The sequence below is a fragment of the Chelonia mydas genome, chromosome 12 (assembly GCF_015237465.2).
Source record: "Chelonia mydas isolate rCheMyd1 chromosome 12, rCheMyd1.pri.v2, whole genome shotgun sequence".
NCBI lineage: Eukaryota > Metazoa > Chordata > Testudines > Cheloniidae > Chelonia > Chelonia mydas.
The window spans coordinates 3,190,944-3,216,108 of NC_051252.2; the positions used below are offsets into that span (position 1 = coordinate 3,190,944).

The window sequence follows — 25,165 nt, forward strand, 5'->3', positions numbered from 1 at the left end:
GTGGGAGCCCATCCTTCACAAACTGGACTGAGCCTTCTCTTCCTCCCTCTGAATTCATAGAATCATAGACTATCAGGGTTGGAAGGGACCTCAGGAGGTCATCTAGTCCAACCCCCTGCTCAAAGCAGGACCAACCCCAACTAAATCATCCAAATAATCTAAATCATTCATAGCAGAAATGAAAGTTTTGTTTTGTTTTTTTAAGTAAGATGCTGGTATGCAGTAGAGGGACAAAAGTAAAATTGTCTGGGGGTTCAGCTGCCTAATTGCTAAACAAAACTTGAAGAATTACACTTCACTATCCCATCTTCCACCCTTCCGGGGTTCCTCCAGCGCTGAGCTCTCACAACCCTGCTGTAAATACCTCTGTCATCAGAGATGTTCTCACCTACTGCCCACTTACTCCTCTAGATCAGTAATCTATTAAATGCTGCTCCCTGCAGTACCCTGTTATTAGCCTCCCTGGACTCTCAGTAGCAGCTGTTCATTACAGTGTTTCCTGTGTGTTTTGATCCACCTTGGGGCACTTCCGCATCGCCCCTTGGATATTTATTGTCTTTAATAGTCTCTTGTGAGGGATCTTGTCAAAAGCATTTTAAAAATCCAAGCAAATTATGTTCAACAGGGTCTCCTTCATCCAAAGCTTTACTGACTCTTTCAGAGATTCCAGAGCAGATTAGAAAGGCAGGGTTTACCCTCCTAGAAGCCGTACTGCTTTGACTTCATTGTGTACTCATCCCAAGTCTTGCCTTACTATGTCCTCAGTCTGACTTGTCAACAGTTTTCTTGGTCCTATGGCAGTAGTAACTCAGCCTTCTGCTTAAAGAATTTGTTTTAAAACCGTATTAACAAATCTGCTTTTCACCTGCCAAGAGGTGTAACTTCAGTAGGACCTTTCTACAATGAACGATCTTCATGGATTTTTCAGGCCAGAAGGGCCTGATCAAATCTAATATGGATTGTCCTAAAATAAGCAGTATCACAAGGAAGGACCAAAGCAAGTCATAGTTATATCCTGTAGCTAGGAGTACAGCAGTACCATAAGCTGTTTTTTATTCAGGGAACTTCTAACCACAGCCAGGATTGTAGTTGAAACAGTCACGTTAGTGTAGCAACACATAAGCATGCCCTAGATCAAGTAACTTGTGTCAACATAGGTGTGCTGGAGGTTTAATGAAGGAGCAGACAGCCCAACCAAGCAGTGATAGCAATCCTGCATCTCTGGGTTGCCTTTCAGCCAGGAGAGATCCTGAAGCACTTTTTGCCTGGCATCACGAACTGAAATCCCTTTGCCCAGTACAGAAGTGCAGCCTCCCTGGAGTGGAATGGGACCGCTCTCCAGAAGGGGATGAATGACTGCACAACATTAGGACAAGAAGTGAAGGATGGCGTTCAACCGAAACTACAGGAAGGGAATCTAGGCAGAGCATATTTGGCCAAGACACTAGGACTGTCATCCTTAGCTCGTGCAAAAGGTGCCATAAGATGGTTTAAAATCTCATTCACAAGATGAGCGCTCCAGCAACACAGCCCCCCACCACAACCAAGCGGGGGCACTGGTTCTCCAGGGACATTAGAGAGAAGAATTGCCACCTATTTAGTCCCCAGCACCACTTCCTACTGCCCAGGAGTTTTCCAATGAAATCACTGCTCTAGTTTGACCGTGTTTCGTTTATGGGATGTAACGAGATCACAGCTTGAAGCCATGTGCAACGGAGGATGCTTATTGTTCTCTAAGGCAGAGCCTTCAGCCACGCATCCAGCATGTGCTATCAGAAGTCACCATATGCTGCCACTGCTGCCTCGGAGAGCACAGGCACAGCACTGGCAAGAAGGAGAACGAGCCCTGTGATCTTCCTCCGAGCTCCTGCAGCAGCGCCTGTCCGGCATGTTTAATCGGTGCGTGCTGGGAGTGTTCCATCAGCATGCCGACCCCCCAGCCAGTCACAGCAAAGATTCGCCAAACAGCTTGCTGACACCCCCAGCCCCTTCAGGAAGGCTCATGCTGCTGCTTTTGCCTTCATAAATGTCCATCGGATGCCTCCAGGGGATAGTTCCAGTTGCTGGTTTGGTTTACCTGATGGTGAGTGTCACTTCCTGGGTACTGGGGTGCAAACACGGAGATGGCCAGCGTGCTGAACACTGTCATACAATCAGCTGGACAACGTGTCAATCTTTCTCCATCCGATTAAATCTTCATGAGGAATTTGCCCCCTACTTTAATGGGGAAAGAAAGGGGTTTTATGAATGCAACCGAGACAACCCCTGTATCGCAGAGCACCCCACTGTTAAGTGCTCAGTGCCCGGTTATGGCATGAGTGCTTGGAAGAGTCCCAGTGGTGCACTAGGGGATGTTGTTTATAGGTAGCCTTGGAAGCCCTCTCAGACTGTGTCCTTCCCCTCCCTCCCCATGTCCTTGGGTTCTGTCAACCGAAGGATAAGAAAGGAGACACATTTCCAGCACTCAGCACTACCCTGGAGCATGCTATATAAATAGGCGATAAGTAGTATCCTTGGTACCCAAGCCCACTTAGCACCCAGAGCTCTTACCTGAATAGGATTCTGGTGAGAGCCAGATCTAGTGAAGTAAGTCAAGGTAGAGAACCCAGCACCAGGCAGGATTGGGTCTATTAAGAATCAACCCAGCCAGCAGGTTGCTAGTGGCTGTGTCTACAGTAGGGTATTTTCTGTACTGGTCAAGTTGAGCCCATGATCCAGTGAGAAATGTTGGTGAAAAACGCTAGTGTAGACAAGGGGAAAGCATCACTTTGCTGGCTCAACTAGCTGACCTCTGCTAGTGTGGTCCTCAGACTTTGGGGACATTTCTGCACTGAAATGTCTCCCTGTAATTTTAATGAACTTGGACAAGAAATTCTTAATGTCATGCACGCTGGGGGAAGTCCCGTCCCCTTGCCCCCACACACACACAACCCGAAAGTCTCTGCATGGCATGGAGTGGGCTCCAGGAGAAAGCGCATTGTATGGATTATTCTACATTGAAAATAAAATGAGATTTTAAGTTTTTAAGTCTGTGTTTTGCCCAGTGTTTGGATCAAGTCCTTGGGGAAAAAAAGGGAATGGATCAAGTCCTTCTCCAGGTACTGAAGGCTGTTGGATCGGGGCTTCTGCTAGTACAGAATAGCAAAGCCAGTGTTGGGCAGCATTTCAGGTGTCCTTGAACAAACCGTCCAGAACCGCAGCGAGCTAGAGAGACATGGAGGCTTCGCAGACCAAACAGAAAATCCTAAAATCCAAACAAACACTGAGGAAAATCTGGGGTTTGGTTTTTAGTGAAAAATGTTAAAAACCTGGAGAATGCTGCAGTTTGCTAAGCAGAACATTCCGGCTGTGACCAGCTGAGCCCCCGTGATACAGCTTATGAAGCACCCTGTATCAGCAGAACTGTGCAGAGCTGGGCTGTTATAAAAGAAATAGTGGCAGAAAGTGTATTTGTAGGAGCATGTCCATCATAACCCCCAGATCACTGTGTTCAAGTGGACTGGGAGTCAGGAGACCTGGGTTTGACGCTTGACTCTGCCACATATTTGTTGGGTGTCCTTGCAGAACTCTCACAACCTGTTTGTGCCTCAGTTTCCCTGTCTGTAACATGGAGACAGTTCTTACCTGCCTCTGTGAAGTGTTCTGGGAGCTGGGTGGGAGGCACTGCTCCATGGGAATCAAGGTAGCGGAACTAGTCCTCAGTTGGAGCACTAACCTAGGTCTGCACGCAGGCACCTTGAACAGCTGTCAAGAAATGCTCCCTCCAGGTCACACAAAGCCAAAAGCGATCTAGAGGGAGCAGTGGAAAACCCATGTGATATTTGAGTTGCTTGAGGGGGAGGGCAGAGAACGCTGTTCTGCACATCTAGAATACTGTGTTCCATTCTGAGCATCTTTGCTCCACAGGAGTATGGCCAAAACAGAGGAGAGTCAGGAAAAGGCAACAAAAATGAGTGCGCTAGAGAGGCTGACTTACTGTCTGGGGAAGGGTGAAGTGCTTGATACGAGTAACTTGGGCAAACAGCCCCTAAGGATTGTGGGCATCACTGTCTCTGCAAGTATCTGAGGGTCCCAGCACCTTTCCGCATGGTGAGGTCTGTCTACAGGACTTTGGACTGTTCTCCCAAGGGAGTGGTGGAAACTCCATTGGTTGGAACACTGGGCTGGTTCTGAACACAGTACTGGAGGGGGCAGTGCTGTAATGGCCCCTTGGGGAGCACTTGGATGTGACCAAATAGGTCTTTTCCATCCCCTATGTCTCTACACCACACAGGGGCACCTTCCGAGAGGGGTGTGGTGTGTGGATCTGCTATTGTGGTCACAGACTGGAGTAAATAACCTTCTTTCTCCCTTTGTTTCTCTCTTTGACATACAGGCAGCTTTGTCTGCTTCTCAATGCAGAAAACATCTTCCACTCCATGGCAGACATCCTGCTGCGGGAAGAGGACCTCAAGTTTGCCTCGACTATGGTCCACACTCTCAACACAATATTGCTGACTTCCTCCGAGCTCTTCCAGCTGAGAAACCAGCTGAAGGACCTGAAGACCCCGGTATGTTGAACAGGAACACTTCCTCATTAAACAGGCTCTCCCCACCTCTTACCCTCTGTGTGTGCACGTGACTGAGGCTGTCATGTACCCAGGGCCCCTAGCGACCTTTGGGCAGAGTTGTCCCCTCAGGATGTAGGCTGGCATCGGACAGGTTTCTCGTGGAATGAATTAAGGGGCAAGATTAACTTTGGCTGAGGGGAAGGAGATACTGAGCCTTTTTCTCTGGCCAGTACGTAACCTCCGAGCCCCTTCGCTTCTCCTGTGTGTCTCGCTTGCTTGCCTCTTGATGCCCTAAACAGAAGCCCCATCTTAAAACTTGCTGGTAAGGAGCTGCTCAGTATTTTGTCTGGTGTCTACCTTACACTCGTGTTCCCCACAAGGTACGGTTGCAGGGCTAGTATTCAAGGAGGAAGAGAATACAGACTAACACGGCTGTTACTCTGAAAGGAGGAAGAGAGCGTCATACAAGAGTTAGGATTTGGGTCCGATTCTTCGTTTTACCATTGACAGTGTGGCCTTGGGAGTCCTCTAGCCCAGTGCTTCTCAAGCTATCTGATGGGGGGGACCGGCAACGTTTTTTCCCAATGTGTGCGCAGACCAGCAGCCGATGGCTCGCGGACCGGCACTGGTCCGTGGACCACCACTTGGAGTAGCACTGCTCTAATCTGCTCCTGACTCAGTTGATTTACTCTTGACTTGAGATTTCCGTGGTAGATGTTGAGGCTTAACAGTTGTACGGTGCTTTGAGGTCATAAGAACAGCGATAATGGGTCAGACCAATGGTCCATTTAGCCCAGTTTCCTGTCTTCCCACAGTGGCCAATGCCAGATGCCCCAGAGGCAATGAACAGAACAGGCAATCATCAAGCGATCTAGCCCCTGTTGTCCACTCCCAACTTCTGGCAGTCGGAGGCTTGGGGACGCCCAGAGCATGGGGTTGCATTCATGACCATCTTAGCTAATAGCCACTGATGGACCTAACCTCCATGAACTTGTCTAGTTCTTTTTTGAACTCATTCATGCTTTGGTCCTTCACAACCTCTCTTGGTAATGAGTTCCATAGGTTGACTGTGTTGTGTGAAGAAGTGCTTCCTTATGTTTGTATTAAACCTTCTGCCTATTAATTTCATTGGGTGACCTCTGGTTCTTGTGGTGTTTACCCCTTTACATAACTCTTATTTACTTTCTCCACACCAGTCATGATTTTATAGACCTCTATCATATCCCCCCTTAGTCGTCTGTTTTCTAAGGTGAACGGTCCCAGTCTTCTTAGTCTCTCTTCACGTGGAAGCTGTTCCATACCCTAATGATTTTTGTTGCCCCGCTCTGTACCATTTCCAGTTGTAATGTATCTTTTTCTGAGATGGGGACCAGAACTGCACTCAGTGTGCAAGGTGTGGGTGTACTACAGATTTATATAGTGGCATTATGATATTTTCTGTCGTCTTATCTATCCCTTTCCTAATGGTTCCTAACAGGCTGTTAACCCCTTCCAACCAAGGACAGAAAAGCTATCTCTGTGCAAAATGTAACCATTGTTCTTTGTTATTGCTTGAAAGAAAGATGGGTCCAAGAGCAGTGTGTGACGAGACCTGATTAATGTAGGGTCCGTATACACATTTCCTCTCTCATTGGAAGCCATAATCCTCAGTAATGTGACAAACTGTTGCCAAGAAAGATGCTGATATCTCAGGGAAAAAATGGTCACTTGGTTTGGGACTGAGCAGTTAGGGGTAGTGTGTACCTGTTTTTGTACACTGCATCAGTGACGCCGGAAGAGAAAAGCAGGTTACTATGTCAAGGAAGCAGTGAATCCAGATTGAACATTGCAAGTTCCACTGAAGTCCAGTTTTGGACCTGCCCCAGTCTCCTGTGACTGGAATCTCTGTATTCAGTCTCTCCGCAGAGGAGTGGTTTTTCTTTTGGAATTCGATCTGTTTCCCCTTGCACACAACTTGTTCTGTATTCGGGTAGTGCCTAGAGGCCTGAAACGAGATCAGGGCCCCGTTGTGCTGGTGCTGTGCAGACACATACAGTACCTGTCCCAAAGAGCTTAGGATCTAAATAGATGACAATGGTGGGGAGAAATGGAGGTGCACTGAGACCAGCTGAGGTCCCATAGGAAGAATTGCAGAGCTCAATCGAATCTAGATCTCCCAAGCTCCAGACCAGTGCCTGGCTGTGGGACCCCCTCCCTCCCTAGGCTGGGTATTAAAGTTTCCCCAGTGGAAACTGGTGCCAGGGCCCTCTCTGCCAAGCTGGAGTGTGAATGTTTTTAATCACTGGAGGCAAACGCCAATAGTGGTGCCTGGGGGGGCTTGGAGGCAGTTCCAAGTTTTGCAGCCCCCTCTTCTGAGGGGGTTTCTGGTGCACTCTGCTGAGCAGAGAGCAGCCTTTGTTGTGTAAGCTGATCCCATGGCACACGAGCCTTTCTCTCATGGGTCCTCCACAGCCGCTGGCACTCCTTAGCAGCTGACGTCTGCCCCCCAGCTCCCAAACCAGGCACGCTAGGAAGGGGACAGGTGATGGTGGTAGCATCACCCCATCACATTCCCCTCAAAGCCCTCTGCTTCAGCTGTTCATCCCTGAGAAGTTTGCAGTGCTCCCTGGGTCCCAAAGCAGCTGCTGCTGCCTGGGGAAATGAAGGCCCTGTGAGGCAGGGTGCAGAGATGATCTCTCCGGAAGCAGTTCTGGGGACTGAAAGGTGGAGAGCCTCCCCCAGTGCCAGCTGGAGACTCGACCCTGCACGGTCCCTGTGTCCAGGACAGTGCCCCTAGCCTCAGCCTTGGCTCCAGAGGCGGTGGGAGTGGGCGCTGCTGTGTGGTGGGGTCTGAGCAATAGCAAGGCCTGCCTGTGAGCGCGCTGAGCCTCTGCCCTTTGTGGAGGAAGCCGTCTAACACAGCCGTAACGTTGCTCTGAAAGGAGACAGTTGCCCTGTAGCTCCCTGGGGGTGGGCTGCCTGGGAAGCTGACCTCAGTTGAATTCTTTTCTAGACATCATCTGTTTTCCCAAGACTGCCCTGATTTCTTCAGCACTCCTGTTTTCTTGGTGTCTGAAGGGGCTGGCTAGCTCTAGCCTGGCAGCTCTCCATTCAGAGCCCTCCCCCCCCACCTTCTTGTTTGCCATTGGTCAGGTGAATGCACCTCCAAGAGCTAGGTAAATAACCAGCACCTCCTGCAGGGGGCATCAGTTCTGGGGACCTCGGTGTCACCCCTTCCCATTCCGAGGGCATCCTGCATACAGCGCTGGCATCCCCCTTTCCGTCCCGCTGCCAGTCTGGGGTGAGGTCTGTGTCTTGTCTCCCTGGCACTCAGTTCAGAGTTCTCCTTTGTAATCAGGCCTGTGTTGGTAGACAGCCTTCAGATCCAGTCCTTGGGTGCGTCTTGCAGCTCGCCGCCCACACGCAGGAGCGCAGCAGGCTCTGTCAGCAGCCACTGTGCTCCTGCCTTTCATGTCTTTCAGTCTGTGTCAAGATGGTGCAGGCTTCTGCCATGCGCTCTGCTGCTCCAAGGGGTTCAGACGACTCCTCTGTGGGCCAGAGCAGAGAAGGAGCCGACATGCCTCAACTTGTCTGCTGCAATAGGCAGCCTTCCCAAACCACTAACTACTAAGGAGGACTATTGGCTATTTCTGCAGGGGGAAACACCCAAACAGATGTCTGCCCCTCCTTTCTACCCCTTGCTGTGCCTGTGGTCCCCACCTCACAGAGCTCTCCGGTTCCTCACACAATAGCATCCACATGATGATGATACCAGAGTTAAGGGTCTGTCAGTTTCCTTCACAACTTCTTATTAGTTAGCTGTACAAATTCTCCCTGGCTTGAAACTTGGCAGAGAAGATCCCAGCCCAGGGGGGATTTCTTCCACTCCACCACAATTTTGGATAATACTGGGTAACTTTTGCACTGATATTTTACAGTCATAGAGCTCCCCTTACCCCAAAGAGCTTTCATATAACACAATTGAAATGCAGCCAGTGCTGGTGTGGAGGGCAGCAACCTAGTGTCACAATGCACAACAGTCTGCCAGCCATCCAGAGCAGGCCCTGTGTTCTTATAACAGCTGTATGAGGCCTGATTTCCAGTGTGCTCCACAAATGCTTGCATGAAAATGTATGAACAGTTGTGCATGAGTTTCACTGGCATTGACCACAGCTGTGCACAGTTATGGTAATTGCACATGCAAATAGCCAGGGAGCTGGAGATTGTCATTTGCATTTATAAATACCACAGCTTCATGCACTATTGCACAACTTAGGAGTTTATTGGTATGTTCAGAAGTCTGGAAATCTAGCCCTTACTATTGTTCCAGGGGAGCCACAGAATCCAGATTTGGATGGATGTAGGGTTGAGTTGGCCTTGCTGAGCAGTGACCTTCTGGCTGCAGGCACTCTGTGTTTGGAACCTGAGACCCTGCACACTATGCCACCCCTCCACCCATGGGTGTAACTCCTGATTGCTTTCTCTTCCCCCAGGAGAGTCGTAACCTGTTCTGCTGTCTCTACCGCTCCTGGTGCCACAACCCTGTGACGACCGTGTCCCTCTGCTTCCTCACCCAGAACTACAAACATGCTTACGACCTCATCCAGAAGTTGTATCCTTTTCAGAGCTGCCGGGGGTCTCTGAGGGAGTGGGCAGGGGAAGAGCAGGAGGGCAGCAGTGGTAACGTTACGTAGCCTAAACAGGGCAGCAGACCTGCCAAGCTGACTCTCCCTGGCTCACAAGGTCAGAGCTGAGGAGCCAGCCTTGCCTCTGTTTTCATAACAAACAGTGGTAGAGTTAAACAGCTGATTAAGGATGGTCCCTAACCAGGCCATTTCTATCCCCTGGGCCAGGAGGGAATCTCGGTATATTGTATGCTTCATTGTGTAAGGGAACTGCCTCAAGGGCCTGAGTTCATTGCCTGCACCCACTCTTGCAAGAAGCCCAAATAATTCTGAAAAAGTCTGAAACTCTCCCCTCTGGTGTGGTACCCGCCACTGGGGCTTTTCAGACAAATAAAGGGGCATCTGCAAGTTGAGAGAGCGGCCAGTGCAATGAATTGGTTCAAAATTGCTCTGTGCTCATGACTAGGACAGCAGATAATTTTCTCCTTAGTCTTCCTGCTGTTGCCTGCTTGTGAAACCAGTTCTCTGTTCAACAGAGCACAGAGAAAGCAGTGAACCAACACCCCAGACCCTCCCCTTTGGAGAGGAAGATGGGCCTGTGGCAAGGGGACTAGCATGGGACTTTGGAGTTCTGAGTTGGACCAGCATCTTTCAGAATCTGTTGGAGATGGCCAGTGTCATGACAAGTAGTCTCCTGGGCATGATGTGCACACATCACAACGACAGCCACTCTCTCCTTCATCCATCAGCCGTCTTTGCATGGCTCTCCCCGGGAAACAGGATGTGCTTTAAGAGCAGCCTCTAAGAAGGTGGCAGTCAGGGTTGGGTCAGCAGCACCATTTCCATGTAAGCCGGGTGCAGAGAACGTCAGCTATTTGACTAGATGCTTCCAGCCAGGGGCCTCTGTTTGCCAGGACAGGTTGCTGTGAAGGACACGGCTCACAAGAGTTGTTCACACGTGCATACACTTGGCATCTCCTTTGAAGTCATCCACCGTTTCACCTTTTCTGGCTGCCATTATTTTCCCCTCCCTTCAGATGAGCTGGGAGCTCTAGCGAACAGCATTCTTGCCCTGTTCCATAATGGTTTTGAGCGGGGAGTTGTATGATGTGGCTATGAACTGCATTTTTCTTCCTGCTCCACAGTGGAGTGAATGACCTGATTGGTGACAGACTGCAGCAAAGATGTTGCTTCTGGGACAGCGGCTATGATGCCCCCGTAACCTCACCGTGAACAGGAAGCCAGTCTTCCACAGTTCCCAGTGACCCTCGTCTTTCTGGCTTACATGGGACAGTGAGTGGAGTTGTGGGTCTGGGATCATTCCGAGGGGTGAGCGCCCGCTCTGAGGGGATGGCAGCACACAGTACTTCACTTCTTGCTCTAAATGCAGCAGAAAGCACAAGCCCAAGCTCCTCTAGCCAGCAGGAGCTGGGAGCACAATGGTGAGCGCTCAAACCCTGCAGAGGGTGGGAACATAGGGTTGCTAACTTTCTAATTGCACAAAACCGAACACCCTTGCCCCACCCCTTCTCTGAGGCCCCGCCACCCATTCACTCTAGCCCCCTCCCTCTGGGCTCGCTCTCCCATGCCCTCACTCACTTTCACTGGGCAGGGGGTTCAGGTGTGGGAGGGGGTGGAGGCTCCAGCTGGGGGTGTGGGCTCTAGGGCGGAGCCAGGGATGAGGGGTTTGGGGTGCAGGAGAGGACTCTGGTCTGGGACCAAGGGGTTTGGAGTGTGGGAGGGAGCTCTGCTGGGATTGGGGTGTGGGCTCCGGGAGGGGTCTCAGGGCTGGAGCAGGGGTGTGGGGTGCGGGCTCTGGGAGGGAGTTAGGGTGCGGGAGAGGGTTCCGACCTGGGGCAGGGGGTTGGGGTGTGGGGTACGGGAGGGGGCTCAGGGTTGGGGTATGGGTAGGGGTTCAGGGTCTGGGAGGGAATTACGGTGTGAGGGGGTTCCGACCTGGGGCAGGGAGTTCGCTTACCTCAGGCAGCTCCCCGTCAGTGGCGCAGTGGGGCTAAGGCAGGCTCCCTGCCCTGGCTCAGCGCCGCTCCTGGCAGTGGCCTGCCTGTCCAGCTCCTAGGCAGAGGTGCACTGTCTGCACCCGCAGGCGCCGCCCCCGCATCTCCCATTGGCCGCAGTTCCCAGCCTACGGGAGCTGCAAAGCCGGCGCTGTGGGAGGGGGCAGCATGCAGAGCTTCCCTGATGGCCCCTGCGGCCGCTTCCGGGGAGCTTGTGCAGAGCCAGGGTAGGGAGCCTGCCTTAGCCTCGCTGCGCCAGTCAGCCCCCCACCACCTCGACCCTCATTACACAGGAGGCATCCCTTGCTGAGGGAGTGAGTGTAAAGGCCTTGGAAGCGTTTCCTTGACTGGGGCTGGATAGTTTCTCCCTTTTGGTCTGTTTTTGTGGGTGCAGAGAGGAAAGTGCCTCAGGGCTGAGTACTGACCTTTATCTCCCCAGCAAGGAGCGCAGTGGCTGGGGAAGAGAAGGGTCCCTCCTCCTGTATCATTTACACTTCCATGCACCCACTCTGTAGGGTCCGTTTCTGCAGCTGAGGCTGCTGCCTCATGCAGCTCTCAGAGGGGTCACCCTTGTGACCTTAAAGCTCCACCATGCAATTCCCCACTGTTTCTTTTTCTATGCCGGGGTATGAAGCTCAGTCCTGGGGGCCACCTAGGGAGGGCGAGGGCGAAGGCAGGAGTCTCCGGTCCCAGGCCCTTCGCTTGGAGGAGCCCCACACGGTGAGCAGCTGATGGCATTGTGCCAGCTGGCTGATGTCACTGGCCCTCCTCTCCCCTGCTCCTGATCCCACATGCACCCTGGGAGCCATGTGCCCCCCTCCCCCCCCAGCTGCTGCTATGACAGATGGCTTGTGGCTCGTGCGCTGCGTTCCTAGTGCTGATGCTTGCAATGCTACTAATGTGCTATTAATATTACAGTAGCACCTATTGCTAGGTGTTGTATAAAGAGTCACTGCCCTAAAGAGTTTTTACGCCAAGCAGTGGAGACCCCGACACGTCCCCAGGGCAGCCTGTCTGTCCTTAGAGCGTTGGCTGTGCCATAGAAACACCCTGTGGCAGCTTGGGGGTTGGTCCATTTGTGTTATAACATGGGGGAGGGGGTGTCTCCCTCCATGCGGACAGAAAACAAGCATTGTCCCGGTTGGATCTGAACCAGGATTAATCGTGGCCGATCCTGCAGTAGTGGTGGGACCTATGGGCTCATGCTCTGTCTGCTGCTTTATTTCAGTTTTCAGCACAAGTGTGATCCAGCTGTCACCCTTCCTCTGAGATTCTCGGCTCGCCTTGGCCCCTGTTGTTAGTGAAGCTGAGTGTTTCTGCGCTTGATTCCTTGGTTTATTTGGCCGGCTCATCCAGAGCCTCAGAAATGCTTCCTTGTTTAGCAAGCCCAGGGCAGAGACAGCAGCTGAGGGCTCTGCTGGCAGGACCCAGACCAGTTTTCTGTGGTTCTCCGGTAGTTCCGTTGACATCACTGTTTATGTTGAGCGTAATGATTATTTCCATGTGCCAGCAAAACATGAAACTCCCCAAGTGCATTTCCCTAAGCACTGGCTTGAGAGCGATCTACGTGATCCCCTCTGCTGTGCACTAGAATTCATCTTAAGAGATGGGAACGCTTTGAATTGGTGCCGCGAGAGCCCTGCGCTGGCTGCAAGGGGAGGCTGTGTCACAGTGCTAATGGTAACACTCGCTCTCCTTATGGAGAGCGTCTCGCAGCTACCTCTGTGGCCCACGTTTGATAAACCCACTGCTGGCTTGAAGGGCAGCCTGACTCTCTCAGGTCTTGGAAAGACTCTTGGTTTAAAGAGCTGAGACTCTTAAATTCTAGGCCACCTCCTTGCAGCTTCCTTCAGCCTCCTACTTTGAGCCACTGCCTAATCATGTACCTTCCCCTCCCCCAGGATACATTTCTCATTTGTTGTGCAGCTTCCTGAAGGAACCAGCTGTTTGCAGCTTGCTGGTATGGGTGGATAGGTGGTGAACGGAGCAGTTACATTGAAGTAGGAGCTCAGGGAGGGTTTGTTAGAGCAGAAACGCAAATAAGCCACAGAGTGTGTCACACACACACACCTCTATTTGGAAAAGACTCGGTCACATTTCCAGATCAGCACTTCCATGCACCCAGCCTGGTAATTCTATGCACACACTGGTTGCTGGGCAGTGATTTCCCATCTGCCTCTGCAGATGCATGTGTGATGGGTACAGCTGCACGTCGTTTTGGAAACCTGACTCTGATGTGCAGTGCCACCCCAGCAGATATGCAGTAATTGGTTGCATGGAAGAGAGAAGCAGCGGGTAATCTGCACTGCATCTTATCTGCTGGCTACTTAAACTGTGGTCAGCGGTGACCAAGGATGCTCCTCTTTTTCAGTGAAATTTCCTTATCAGACATGTCCAGCGGGGACCTGGAGGTCACAGTGGATTTCCTAACTGAGGTAGACAAGCTGGTGCAGCTCATCGAGTGTCCAATTTTCACGTGTAAGGATCATATGGAGCCCTTCCATAACTTGCTTTCTAGTAGCAGAGCATGTGTGGGGGAAGCAGCGCCCGGTGCATGTAGTGTGTTTGCTTGCTCAGGCTCCCTGGGCATGTCCCCTCCCTGCTCCTTCATCACAAGTGGCAGCTCTACACAAATAAATAGAGCAGAAGTTATGAGACTTTTTGCTGTGAGCGGTGTGAGACCTCCAGTAGAACAGTCCATCAGGGACACGCTGGATCACTGCAGCGCAGAGGGCGGGCGCTCCGAATGTAGGTTAACAGTACTAAGCGCATTGGCACTGAACAAAGAGATGGAAAGAACAGAGGGAACCCATTTCAAAGGAGCCTCTTAGATTCACGTGTGTGGCTTCTGCACGTAGTGTGTGTATATGTGATGCTGCTCAGGGCAGTGGCATGGGAAAGCTGCTCCCTGTCTCTGCGCGAAGATACACGGCTGGAGAGATTGAGAACATTACAGTGCAGTGGCAGCTCTGCTGTTCTGTTTGTCTCTTCTAAGCGCTCTAAATCCACTTGCTGATGCAGGTAGTCTCAATTTGCTGTGCCTCGTGGGAACGTGGGGTAAGGTTAATGGTCCAAATTTGGTGTCATCTAAGCAAGGGGTTCCTGGGATCCACCCCCCCCCCCCCCCCCCCCCCCAAAAATCATGTTACTAAAATCACCTGGTTTTTGTGTTTTGTGCACACCTGGGGCTCAGACTATGACTCTGATTATCTCCAAACTGATCTCAGCCACACAGGATTGAGTTTGGCGAGTGCATGGCCCCCACTGCTCCTTGGGGGAGGATGGCAGATTTATATTGAAGGTATTCAGGGTTAAGTTAATGGACTCCAGGTTGGCATGTTAGTAGCTTGAGCCAAAGACAATGAAATGTTCATGTACAGCAAGCCTAGGGCTCGGTTCAGAGCCAAAGGATTTCCAGGTAGTATATTGTCATGAGAACTGTGTGGCTCAAGAAGACATGCTGCGGTCATTGAACCTCAGCTGTGCCTGTGTACTGTGGGTTCGAGCCCTACCTTTAGCAGCTTCCACAGAATGTAAGTTATGCGTGTCCCTTGCTGTCCGCCTGCTCCTAGGAGAAGTTTTGCTCAGAGACCAAAATTTCTGGTTTGAGCGATATTTTAAAGGGCTCTAAAATCCACATGCAGACTCTGATTGACAAGTGTTGTCGAGGAAACGAGCATTAATAGAATAAAGAAAAGATACGACTCTAGGAATTGTGTAGTCATCCTGATCAATGGGACCGAGTGTGATCAGAGGAAAGCAAATAGCTGGTGTTCTTCGAGATGTGTTGCTTATGTCCATTCCATTGTAGGTGTGTGCGCTCGCCACATGCACCGGTGCTGGAAGTTTTTCCCTCAGTGGTATCCGTAGGGGACCAGCTCTGGTGCCCTCTGGAGCAGCACACGAATGCCATGGAATAAGGGGCACTGCCAGCTCTCTTCCCTTCCCTTCCCTCCCCCCCCCCCCCCCCCCAGTTCATTGTTGCCAGAAACTCAGACACTGGGGAAGGAGGTCATGGAATGGACATGAGCAACGCATCCCAAAGAACACCAGTTACGGAAACAGGTAACTGTCTTTTCCACTCAGATGGACTGGCTCAGCCAGCAGATTTCTTTTGCCCCTTCTGTCTAAGAGACCCAGAGAGCAGAAAGCTGCTGAGTTACTCCAGCTGCTTTCTGCAGCCCTTGGACCAACCTGACACTGCTTAACTTCCAAGTTGTGTTGTGATCTCAGCACAAGGGGATGTGGCTGCAAGGCGCAACATGTAACAGCCTCACTAGGATGGGAAGCCCCTGAAGTGATGGACAAAGTTACTCACTGTAGAAAACAGCTGTCACAGTGGATGCAGAGCGAGGGCTCAGCTTCGCAGAGTACCTATCTGAAATTCAAGCTGGACCAAGGCACAGTATTACACATTCCTGCTTGGGACCTCAGCTGCTGGAGTCATGTGGGTACACTAGAATCTCCGCTTTCATTTAAAAACCAAGACAGTTTCTAGCCCTCATGAGTGGGAAGAAAAGCTTGAAAATGTGACCTGAGTGTAACCAATGCAGCAACGTCTGCCTGTGTCTGCAGAGAGCCTGAAAGAATTGCTCAGAGAAGGATGAACTGTCCTATACTTCTCAGTGGGGTGCCAACTCCAAGGCCTACTGCTCTGAGAGCAGTCCCACTAACCCCACCCCAGAAGAGGACTCCAGATATGGCAGGAGAAGAGTGCAGCAGACCTGCCCTTGTCCCCCCTCATCAGATACACTTGGCTGCTCAGGTGAGTGTGGGGGGGGTGCTCGGTACTGCTCCTAATGGGAAGGATGCCCAGCAGCTTCTGCAGCTCCAGTAGTCGGTAAGGAGACCCCATGCAGCTGCTGCTGAGTGAGGGGTGGGGCTGTAGCGGTGGCATGATGGGCTTTAGTCCAGCCCTGCTCCAGAGATGATGACAATGTCCCAGAGCATGTGCACATATGGTATCGCCAACCCCCAACATACACAGATCTGGAGTCAGGCCCCCAAAGATCAGGAGATTGGCATAAAATCATGACATGTAAAAGCAGGTAATTTGCGCTTGGTCCTTCCTTTTGTGGTCCGAGCTGGTCAGGTGCACGTGAGACTCATGGTCAAGCTTTTCTCTGCAACCATGAGGCTAGAAACTTTTCTTTTAATTGAAAACTGAGTCTTGCATAATCACGACTCCAGGAGCTGGGACTCCGAGTGGAACCTTGGATACCCCCTGAATTGGCAACACTGCAATGCTGGAGCGGTGACCACGCTCCTGACACACCCAGCAGCAGCTGCTCAGGAAGGGTGGCAGGCAGCGTAAAGGGACCAGAGAGCCTGTGTGGCAAACTTCAGTGGTGGTAAGTTTGGGGGGGGGGACGGGACAGTGAATTGGGTGATGGGCAAGGGGCCTGTGCCAAGCTGCAGTTACCGACGCCCTGTGGGGCACAGGAGTTGAGCTGTCGGTGCCCTCTCCATGTCCTGGTGTTCATGTGTCTCAAGCAGCAGTGGCTGTCGGTTTGGAGGATCCCTGTCCCGATTCTGGGTGCTGCTATCACATGATCCCAGTGCCATGTAGGAGACAGGCTCTTGACCATGTTAAATCTTGTGACACTTCACACAGCAACTGCAGACGGCAACTTGACCAGGGCATGCTCATCCGTCCGGGGTGAGTGGGAGCCCCCAGCCATGGGCCTTCCCTGCTTTTGGCGCACTCGCTTGGAACGCTTCCCCCGGCTGACTCGTACCCACTGCTCCGCTCCATCGCTCAAGCCGCAGCATGAGTGGCCCTCTGATTTCAGCTGCCTGTGCCATTGGTCCAGTTCCGCCTAGATCAGTGGCACAGGTCAGCAGGATCCGCGGAGTGAGGAACATGTGACTTGTGACAGGCACTTTCCTTAGGTGCTCAGAGCCGAGAGGCAGGACTGCCTGATGTAGCTATGCTTGTGGTGTGAGATGGGAGAGAAGGAAACCTGTCCCAAAGGGCCTAGCTTGACCCAGTCCCTAGCATCTCGGGCTGCATCTTACAAGGGTTGGTAGCACAGTGCATCTGCTTCTCTCTCAAGCAGTGCGTGCAGATTCATTGCACGGAGCTGTCGTGCACCAGGAGAGTGCCTTAAAATGAGCTGGGCTGAGGTCCCCCCGGCCACCTCATCACAGCTGGCACCGGGTTGGGTGCCCTGTTCTGTGGGTAGTGATTGCTTTGAGCTTGTTCTCCTGCCCACTTCTCTCCTTGAGCAGCGAATGGAGTCAAACTTTAAGCTCCATTTCACATCCCTAGTGCGACTGCTGGCTCGTGGTGCTGCATGATGAGAGGGTGCAAATGAGGCGAAGTTGCTGGCTCTCCACAGCAGAGTTTGGTGTTCTTGGGACATGGATGCTCTTTACCAGCTCCATTGAACAGCCAGGGTTGGGCGTCACAGCTGAATACGCCTCCCTTCAGGCCCCTGGGAGTTCAGCAGACCACACGTACGCCATTGTTCCACCCAGCCACGGGCCCAGGAAGTGAAATACAGATTTCTGTGCAGCTTCGCCTCCCCCGTCCACGCTAAAACCCTAAACTACCTAGCACTCCCTAATCTGGGAATACCTATCATAGAATAACAGAGTTGGAAGGGACCTCTGGAGGCCATCTAGTCCAACCCCCTGCCCAGAGCAGGACCAATCCCAACTAAATCATCCCAGCCAGGGCTTTGTCAAGCCTGACCTTAAAAACTTCTAAGGAAGGAGATTCCACCACCTCCCTAGGTAACGCATTCCAGTGTTTCACCACCCTCCTAGTGAAAAAGTTTTTCCTAATATCCAACCTAAATCTCGCCCACTGCAACTTGAGACCATTACTCCTTGTCCTGTCATCTGCTATCACTGAGAATAGTCCAGATCCATCCTCTTTGGATCCACCTTTCAGGTAGTTAAAAGCAGCTATCAAATCCCCACTCATTCTTCTCTTCCGTAAACTAAACAATCCCAGTTCACTCAGCCTCTCCTCATAAGTCATGTGTTCCAGACCCCTAATCATTTTTGTTGCCCTTCTCTGGACTCTCTTCAATTTCTCCACATCCTTCTTGTAGTGTGGGGCCCAAAACTGGACACACTACTCCAGATGAGGCCTCACCAGTGTCGAATAGAGGGGAACGATCGCGTCCCTCGATCTGCTGGTAATGCCCCTTCTTATACACCCCAAAATGCCATTGGCCTTCTTGGCAACAATGGCACACTGTTGACTCATATCCAGCTTCTCGTTCACTGTCACCCCTAGGTCCTTCTCTGCAGAACTGCTGTCTAGCCATTTGATCCCTAGTCTGTAGCAGTGCATTGATTCTTCCGTCCTAAGTGCAGGACTCTGCACTTGTCCTTGTTGAACCTCATCAGATTTCTTTTGGCCCAATCCTCCAATTTGTCTAGGTCCCTCTGTATCCTATCCCTACCCTCCAGCGTATCTACCACTCCTCCCAGTTTAGTGTCATCTGCAGACTTGCTGAGGGTGCAGTCCACACCATCCTCCAGATCATTAATGAAGATATTGAACAAAACCGGCCCCAGGACTGACCCTTGGGGCACTCCGCTAGATACCGGCTGCCAACTAGACATGGAGCCATTGATCACTACCCGTTGAGCCAAACAATCTAGCCAACTTTCTACCCACCTTGTAGTGCATTCATCCAGCCCATACTTCTTTAACTTGCTGACAAGAATACTGTGGGAGACCATGTCAAAAGCTTTGCTAAAGTCAAGAAACAATACATCCACTGCTTTCCCTTCATCCACAGAACCAGTAATCTCATCATAGAAGGCAATTAGATTAGTCAGGCATGACTTGCCCTTGGTGAATCCATGCTGACTGTTCCTGATCCCTTTCCTCTCGTCTAAGTGCTTCAGAATTGATTCCTTGAGGACATGCTCCATGATTTTTCCGGGGACTGAGGTGAGGCTGACCGGTCTGTAGTCCCCAGGATCCTCCTTCTTCCCTTTTTTAAAGATGGACACTACATTAGCCTTTTTCCAGTCTTCCGGGACTTCCCCCGATCGCCATGAGTTTTCAAAGATAATGGCCAATGGTTCTGCAATCACATCCACCAATTCCTTTAGCACTCTCGGATGCAACGCATCCGGCCCCATGGACTTGTGCACATCCAGTTTTTCTAAATAGTCCCGAACCACTTCTTTCTCCACAGAGGGCTGGTCACCTCCTCCCCATGCTGTGCTGCCCAGTGCAGTAGTCTGGGAGCTGACTTTGTTCGTGAAGAGAGAGGCAAAAAAAGCATTGAGTACATTAGCTTTTTCCACATCCTCTGTCACTAGGTTGCCTCCCTCATTCAGTAAGGGGCCCACACTTTCCTTGGCTTTCTTCTTATTGCCAACATACCTGTCCCAGTGTTGGGTAGCCTTCAAGATGATCTCCTGCCGGGGCCCCTGGGTCCATCTCCTCCTTTATCCCTGTCTCTCACGGTCTTTGTTCTGAAATCTTGCAGCATCCCAGCCTGTTACCATGGAAATTCCTGTAATGCTACAAGCCCAGGACTGCAGGGCTGGCATAGAATGAGGACGGGGAAGAGGTGGTCTTGGTTGGTTCTCTGGTAACTGGGCAGAGTAATTGAGATGGGAATGGGTTAAATTAAAGGTGGAAAATACATGCACTTCTGTAAGCCCTCCCGCTACAGTGAGCCTTGCTGATGTTGCCTGAGCTCTGGGGTCACCAGGTGGCTGCCTGCCCCGAGATGTCAGCTCAGATGTACTGCTGGGGAACCAGCTAACATCAGGTGGGAAATGCCTGGCCCTGGGCTGGGAGGGGAGGGACTCTCCAGCCCTCCCTCCCGTGGGTCTCTCTCCAAGAGCAGTTTTCCAAGAGCTCTGAGACCCTGCACATGAGCACGGCGGGGAGCTGGCAGGGCTGGGCAGGGAGAGTCCATTTCCATGAGGCAGACACAGAAACATTAGTGCCATAGCTCTGACCCCTTTCGGGAGGGAGGCTCATTAACAGAGTAGGTGGGTGGGGAGAGATGATTGGAAGGGCTTCCCATGCAGAGGTCTCAAAGCACTTTACAAAGGTGGGTCTGTGTCCTCATCATTTTACCAATGGGGAAGCAGGGGCCTGGAAGGGCAGTGATTTGGCCAGTTCAGCAGGGGAGCCAGGACTAAGACTAGCATAGATATACTGCAGGGAGAGACGTGCAAGAAATACAGTGGGCAGCAGGTCTCCAACTCGCATTCACGCTCATGAGTAAGGATTGCTCTTCAGATCCAACTCTCTTCCTGCCTGTAGCTAGATCTGTAGGTCAGAAAAAGGTTAGCGGCAGGAAAACCAATCAGCATTGGACATGGGTGGTGCTCATTGTGATGCTGGCAGGGCAGGTGCTGGCTCATGCCCAGGTCCCCATGTCTCAACTGAACAATGACAAATACAGAGCTGTGACCGGTCTGGCTCGCTTGTGTGTTAGTGTTGTTGAAATAGGTGCTGGAATTCTAAGTATGTTTTAGTGTTTATGGAATGATTGTAAAGTGCTGCCTGCGTTAATCTCACTTCCAGCATCCGTATCCCATACTGCAGGGTAATGCGTGTGCATTGTAAGCGTCTGTGACTGTAGCTCACCAGACGGGGGAGAGCCACTAACGAGTGTGGCGTGCTGGTCTCCAGCAGAAGGTGTTAGCTCCTGCCCAGCGACACCAGGGGGACTAGTGCGGAACCTTAAAGAGGGCAAAAGACTCTGTTGTTTGCTTTCCCCAGCCCCGTGAAGATGGGAGGAATTCGCTTGCATGACTCATCAGTTGAGTTTGCAGCTCTGAGCAGAAAGGGGGAAGGGAATAAAAACCCCTGTCAAGGAGGAAAGGTATCTTTATGCTGCTTGGACTCCGGGGGCGCAAGGATTACCAGGCATAAGCAGAAGATCCCCCGTGCTTAGTCTGGGTCATCCCTAAAGGACAGGTAGCATTTCCTTAGTATAGAAGCATCTGTTTCATTTTGAAACTTAAGATTGGAACTCATTGATGTGTATGGTAGCCTGCTTTAACCTTGTCAATAACTCTTCTTTCTGTTTCTTAGTTAGTACATCTTTAGAGAGTTTGTTATAGGACTGGCTACAGTGTTGTCTTTGTGTGAGATCTAAGGTGCAATTGAGCTGGGGTAAGTGGCTGGTCCTTTGGACCTGGGAGTAACGTGAATATTGCTGTGATCCTGGTGTAAGGGGCCATCTATGGCAAAGGCAGGCTTGCCTAGGTGGCAGGACAGATCGGAGTGCCCAAGGGGCTGTCTGTGGCTCCCTGTTGAGACGGCTATAGTGCCCGAGGAGTATGAACGTGACAAGTGGTTGGTGAAATCTAAGGCTAGAACTCCCCGCCAGTGGGGCTGGGGCCACAGCCCAGGACTCTGCCCAGAGGTTGGTACTCTGGCTCTTGAGTCGCTGCAGCACAGCGTGGCACTCAGAAATGCTGCTCACATTCTTGTTGTTGTTGAAGAATCGAAGTGCTGGTTTCTTCTTCACTCCGCTGCTGCTCTGTCTGTGTCTTGTAGCTTGTGCTGTGCAGTAACTAGGAAGGGCTGTGCCATGTTCACAGCTGGCGAGGCTTTGGGGTAGGCCTGGAGGTGTTTCTTCCATTCCAAAAGAATCTGTGTTGATGGCACAAGCCACCTAGCCCTCTGCAGGATTTCTGCACTCAATTTTTTCTAATGCAGGAGGTGGCAGTTGTAATCCCTGCAGGGGTTGCTTGATTTCGACACGTGTGTGTGCTGTTCCTCTTCAGCACCCGCTCTGGGAAATCCATGGTGCCATGCTATTCAGAAAAGCGCTACGGCAAATGGCATCATGCAGTACCATGTCTGGGGTGTCTCGCTGCCTCCGGATCAAATCAGACGTGCCCAGTGTATAAGAAGGATGGCTTTTCCTCATTGCTGGAGCTGCAATCCGGGCTGGAATCTGAGAGTCAAGCTAAGTGCGTAGAGCTTCTCTACACATGTAGTTATTCTGGAACAGCTATTGCACCTTTAAATTCACAGCATATCTGAAGGATAGACAAGCCCTTAGTCTGGGGCCTCATACATGGCTGCAAGCTTACCTTCCTGTCACCTGTGCTCCTGCTTCCGGCCATCGGATGGCAAAATCCATGAAAGTTCGTATGTACTGCTTTCCTCTGGGTGTCTTTTTCGGAAAAGGACCCAGAATATCCACAGCTACTCGCTGAAATGGGACCTCAATGGTGGGGAGTGGCTGGAGAGGGGCTTTGACCTGGTCTTGGGGTTTTCCCACTCTTTGGCATACCTCACAAGACTGAACATAGGTAGAAACATCCTTGCCCATTCCCTCCCAGTGGAATGACCCCCCCCAAACGGTCTTTGGTCCTGTTCACCCCAGCATGGCCACTAGGGTGATCGTGGGCTAAGCTCAAGAGCTTTACCCAGTACCTAGTTGGAACTACCAACTGTCTCTGAGGATGCCAGTCTTCCTGGTGTCCATCAGAAAGAGTTTCTTTGTATAAAAGTCCTCTTTCTACAACGAACCTGGATCGATTAGAAGAGCTGAGAGGTGGTGGGTTGCTCCATGCCGCTGTCCAAGCTCTCTGGAGGCTTTCATCTGCTTCCTGTTTGGTCTGGAACTGTTCCCTTGATGCTGGAGACATCAGTTCCTCATTGGATTGTGGACCTAGGCTTGGTCCCTCTGGAAGCGATGTAGGGGATGGGGCTGTTTCCATTGACTGTGAACCGCTCTCCGCTGGTGCACTATGTTGGGGTTCAGGCTCCAGCTGAGCCTCTTGTGTAGGGTTATCTGCTGGTGCCGGTTCGGTGGGGCCCTCTGGTGTTGGGGTTGCAAGCACTGGATTCAGTGCTGGCAATGGGTCTGGTGCTGGTTGTTCCGCCAGTTCTGGTTCTGGGACTGGCTCTGTCTAGGTCTTTGGGACTGGATCCACTACTGCTGTTGCTGACGTTGGCATGGGGTCCGGTTCCATCACCTCTGACCGGGTCCTGGTAGAAGTTTCTGGAACAGAGCTAGGCCTCACGGCTTGTTTAGCCTGGCTGCGGGTGACCATTCCCACCCCCTTGGCCCACTTCACATGATTGGCCAAGTCTTCCCCCAACAGCATGGGGATGGGATAATCATCATAGACTGCAAAAGTCCACGTTCCTGACCAGCCCTTATACTGGACCAGCAACTTGGCTGTAGGCAAGTCAAAAGAGTTTGACTTGAAGGGTTGAATCATAACTTGGATCTCTGGGTCGATTAAATTGGGGTCCACTAAGGAAGCATGGATAGCCCTCACTTGTGCTCCGGTGTCCCTCCACGCGGTGCCCTTCTTCCTGCCCACACTCACAGTTTCCCTCCGCTCTGAGGGTATCTGAGAGGCATCTGGGCCTGAGGACCTCCGGTGTGGATTCCGGTGCAATGAACTGTAATCTGTTGGGGTTCTTGGGGCAGTTGGCCTTTACATGCCCTGGCTCATTACATTTAAAACATCGTCCAGCTGACGGGTCACTGGGGCAAGGTGGGTTGCTGGAGAATGGTGTGGCGGGACGATAAGGTGTCTGGACTGTTCCTTGGGGGTGTAGTTGGGGCCTTGGGCTGCCCCCGGTAGTAGGGTGTGGTCTGAGGTTGTCCCTTCTGGTATCCGCTCCAACTGCGACCAGGATTGTTCCTCTCTCCTCCCTCCACCTGTTTTGTTCCGTTTTGCCCCTTCTGATATTCGCCCCAACTGCTACTAGTTTTTTTCTTTTCTGCCACCTCCACCCATTTGGCTCCAATCTCCCCCGCCTCGATTACAGTTTTGGGCTTCCCATCTAGGATGTATCTTTCTATTTCCTCAGGAATACCCTCTAAGAGCTGCTCCATTTGCATTAGGAAGGGCAACTCTTCTGGAGATTTAACACTTGCTTCTGATATCCAGGAATCCCAATGTTTCACAATGCGGTAGGCATGTCGGGTAAATAACACGTCTGGTTTCCACCTTAGGGCTCTGAACCACCAACGGAAATGCTCGGGTGTTAGCCCTATTCTGATTCTCGCCTGGGTTTTAAACAGTTCATACTGGTTCATGCATTCCTTAGGCATTTCAGCCGCCACCTCAGCTAAGGGTCCACTGAGCTGCAGCCTCAGCTCTACCATGTATTGGTCTGTAGAGATGCTGTACCCAAGGCAGGCCCTTTCGAAGTTTTCTAAGAAGGCCTCGGTATCATCGCCTGCCTTGTAGGTGGGGAACTTCCTGGGATGTGAAGCTGTACCTGGAGAAGGATTGCTAGGGTTTGTTGGTATATTCTGCTGAGCCTTTGCCTTCTCCGTCTCCAGTGCATGCTTCCTCTCTTTTTCCTTTTCCTCCAGTTCTTTTTCCCTTGCCTCCATAGCTCTCCTGTGGGCAGCCTCTTGGGTTTTTTCTGCCTCTTTCGCTGCCTCCAGTTTTCTCCTCGGCATGCTTCCTTTCAGGTGAGGCCACACCTGGAGTATTGCATTCAGTTTTGGTCCCTCCACTACAGAAGTGATGTGAACAAATTAGAGAGTTCAGTGGAGAGCAATTAAAATGATTAGGGGGCTGGAGCACATGACTTATGAGGAGAGGCTGAGGGAACTGGGGTTATTTAGTCTGCAGAAGAGAAGAGTGAGGGAGGATTTGATAGCAGCCTTCAACTACCTGAAGGGGAGTTCCAAAGAGGAAGGTGCTCGGCTGTTCTCAGTGGTGGCAGATGACAGAACAAGAAGCAATGGTCTCAAGTTGCAGTGGGGAAGGTCTAGGTTGGATATTAGGAAACACTATTCACTAGGAGGGTGGTGAAGCACGGGAATGGGTTACCTAGGGAGGTGGTGGAATCTCCATCCTTAGAGGTTTTTAAGGCCCGGCTTGACAAAGGCCTGGCTGGGATGATTTAGTTGGGGTTGGTGCTGCTTTGAGCAGGGGATTGGACTAGATGACCTCCTGAGGTACCTTCCATCCCTGATATTCTATGATTCTGACTGAATACAGCAAGGAGTAAATCTGTGGAATAGAAAAGAGCTGCTTTGCAATGTAGAACTACATCTTAAACTGGATA

General features: G+C 51.4%; 1 protein-coding gene across 10 annotated transcripts in view; it reads left to right on the forward strand.

Annotated features, from left to right (window-relative positions):
- The window catches only part of VAC14 (VAC14 component of PIKFYVE complex), a 200,416-nt gene that overhangs the window by 163,269 nt on the left and 11,982 nt on the right, over positions 1-25,165 (forward strand). For 6 of the 10 annotated variants that reach the window (XM_037878219.2, XM_037878220.2, XM_043525987.1 and 3 more), the window contains 3 exons: positions 4,376-4,550; positions 9,023-9,141; positions 13,568-13,647. In XM_037878219.2, coding sequence (XP_037734147.1) covers positions 4,376-4,550; positions 9,023-9,141; positions 13,568-13,647 — 374 coding nt within the window. Of the gene's footprint in view, positions 1-4,375; positions 4,551-9,022; positions 10,597-13,567; positions 13,648-16,359; positions 16,521-25,165 lie in introns of all 10 variants that reach the window. The other 4 variants (XR_005222314.2, XR_005222311.2, XR_005222312.2 and 1 more) reach the window with 3 other exon arrangements.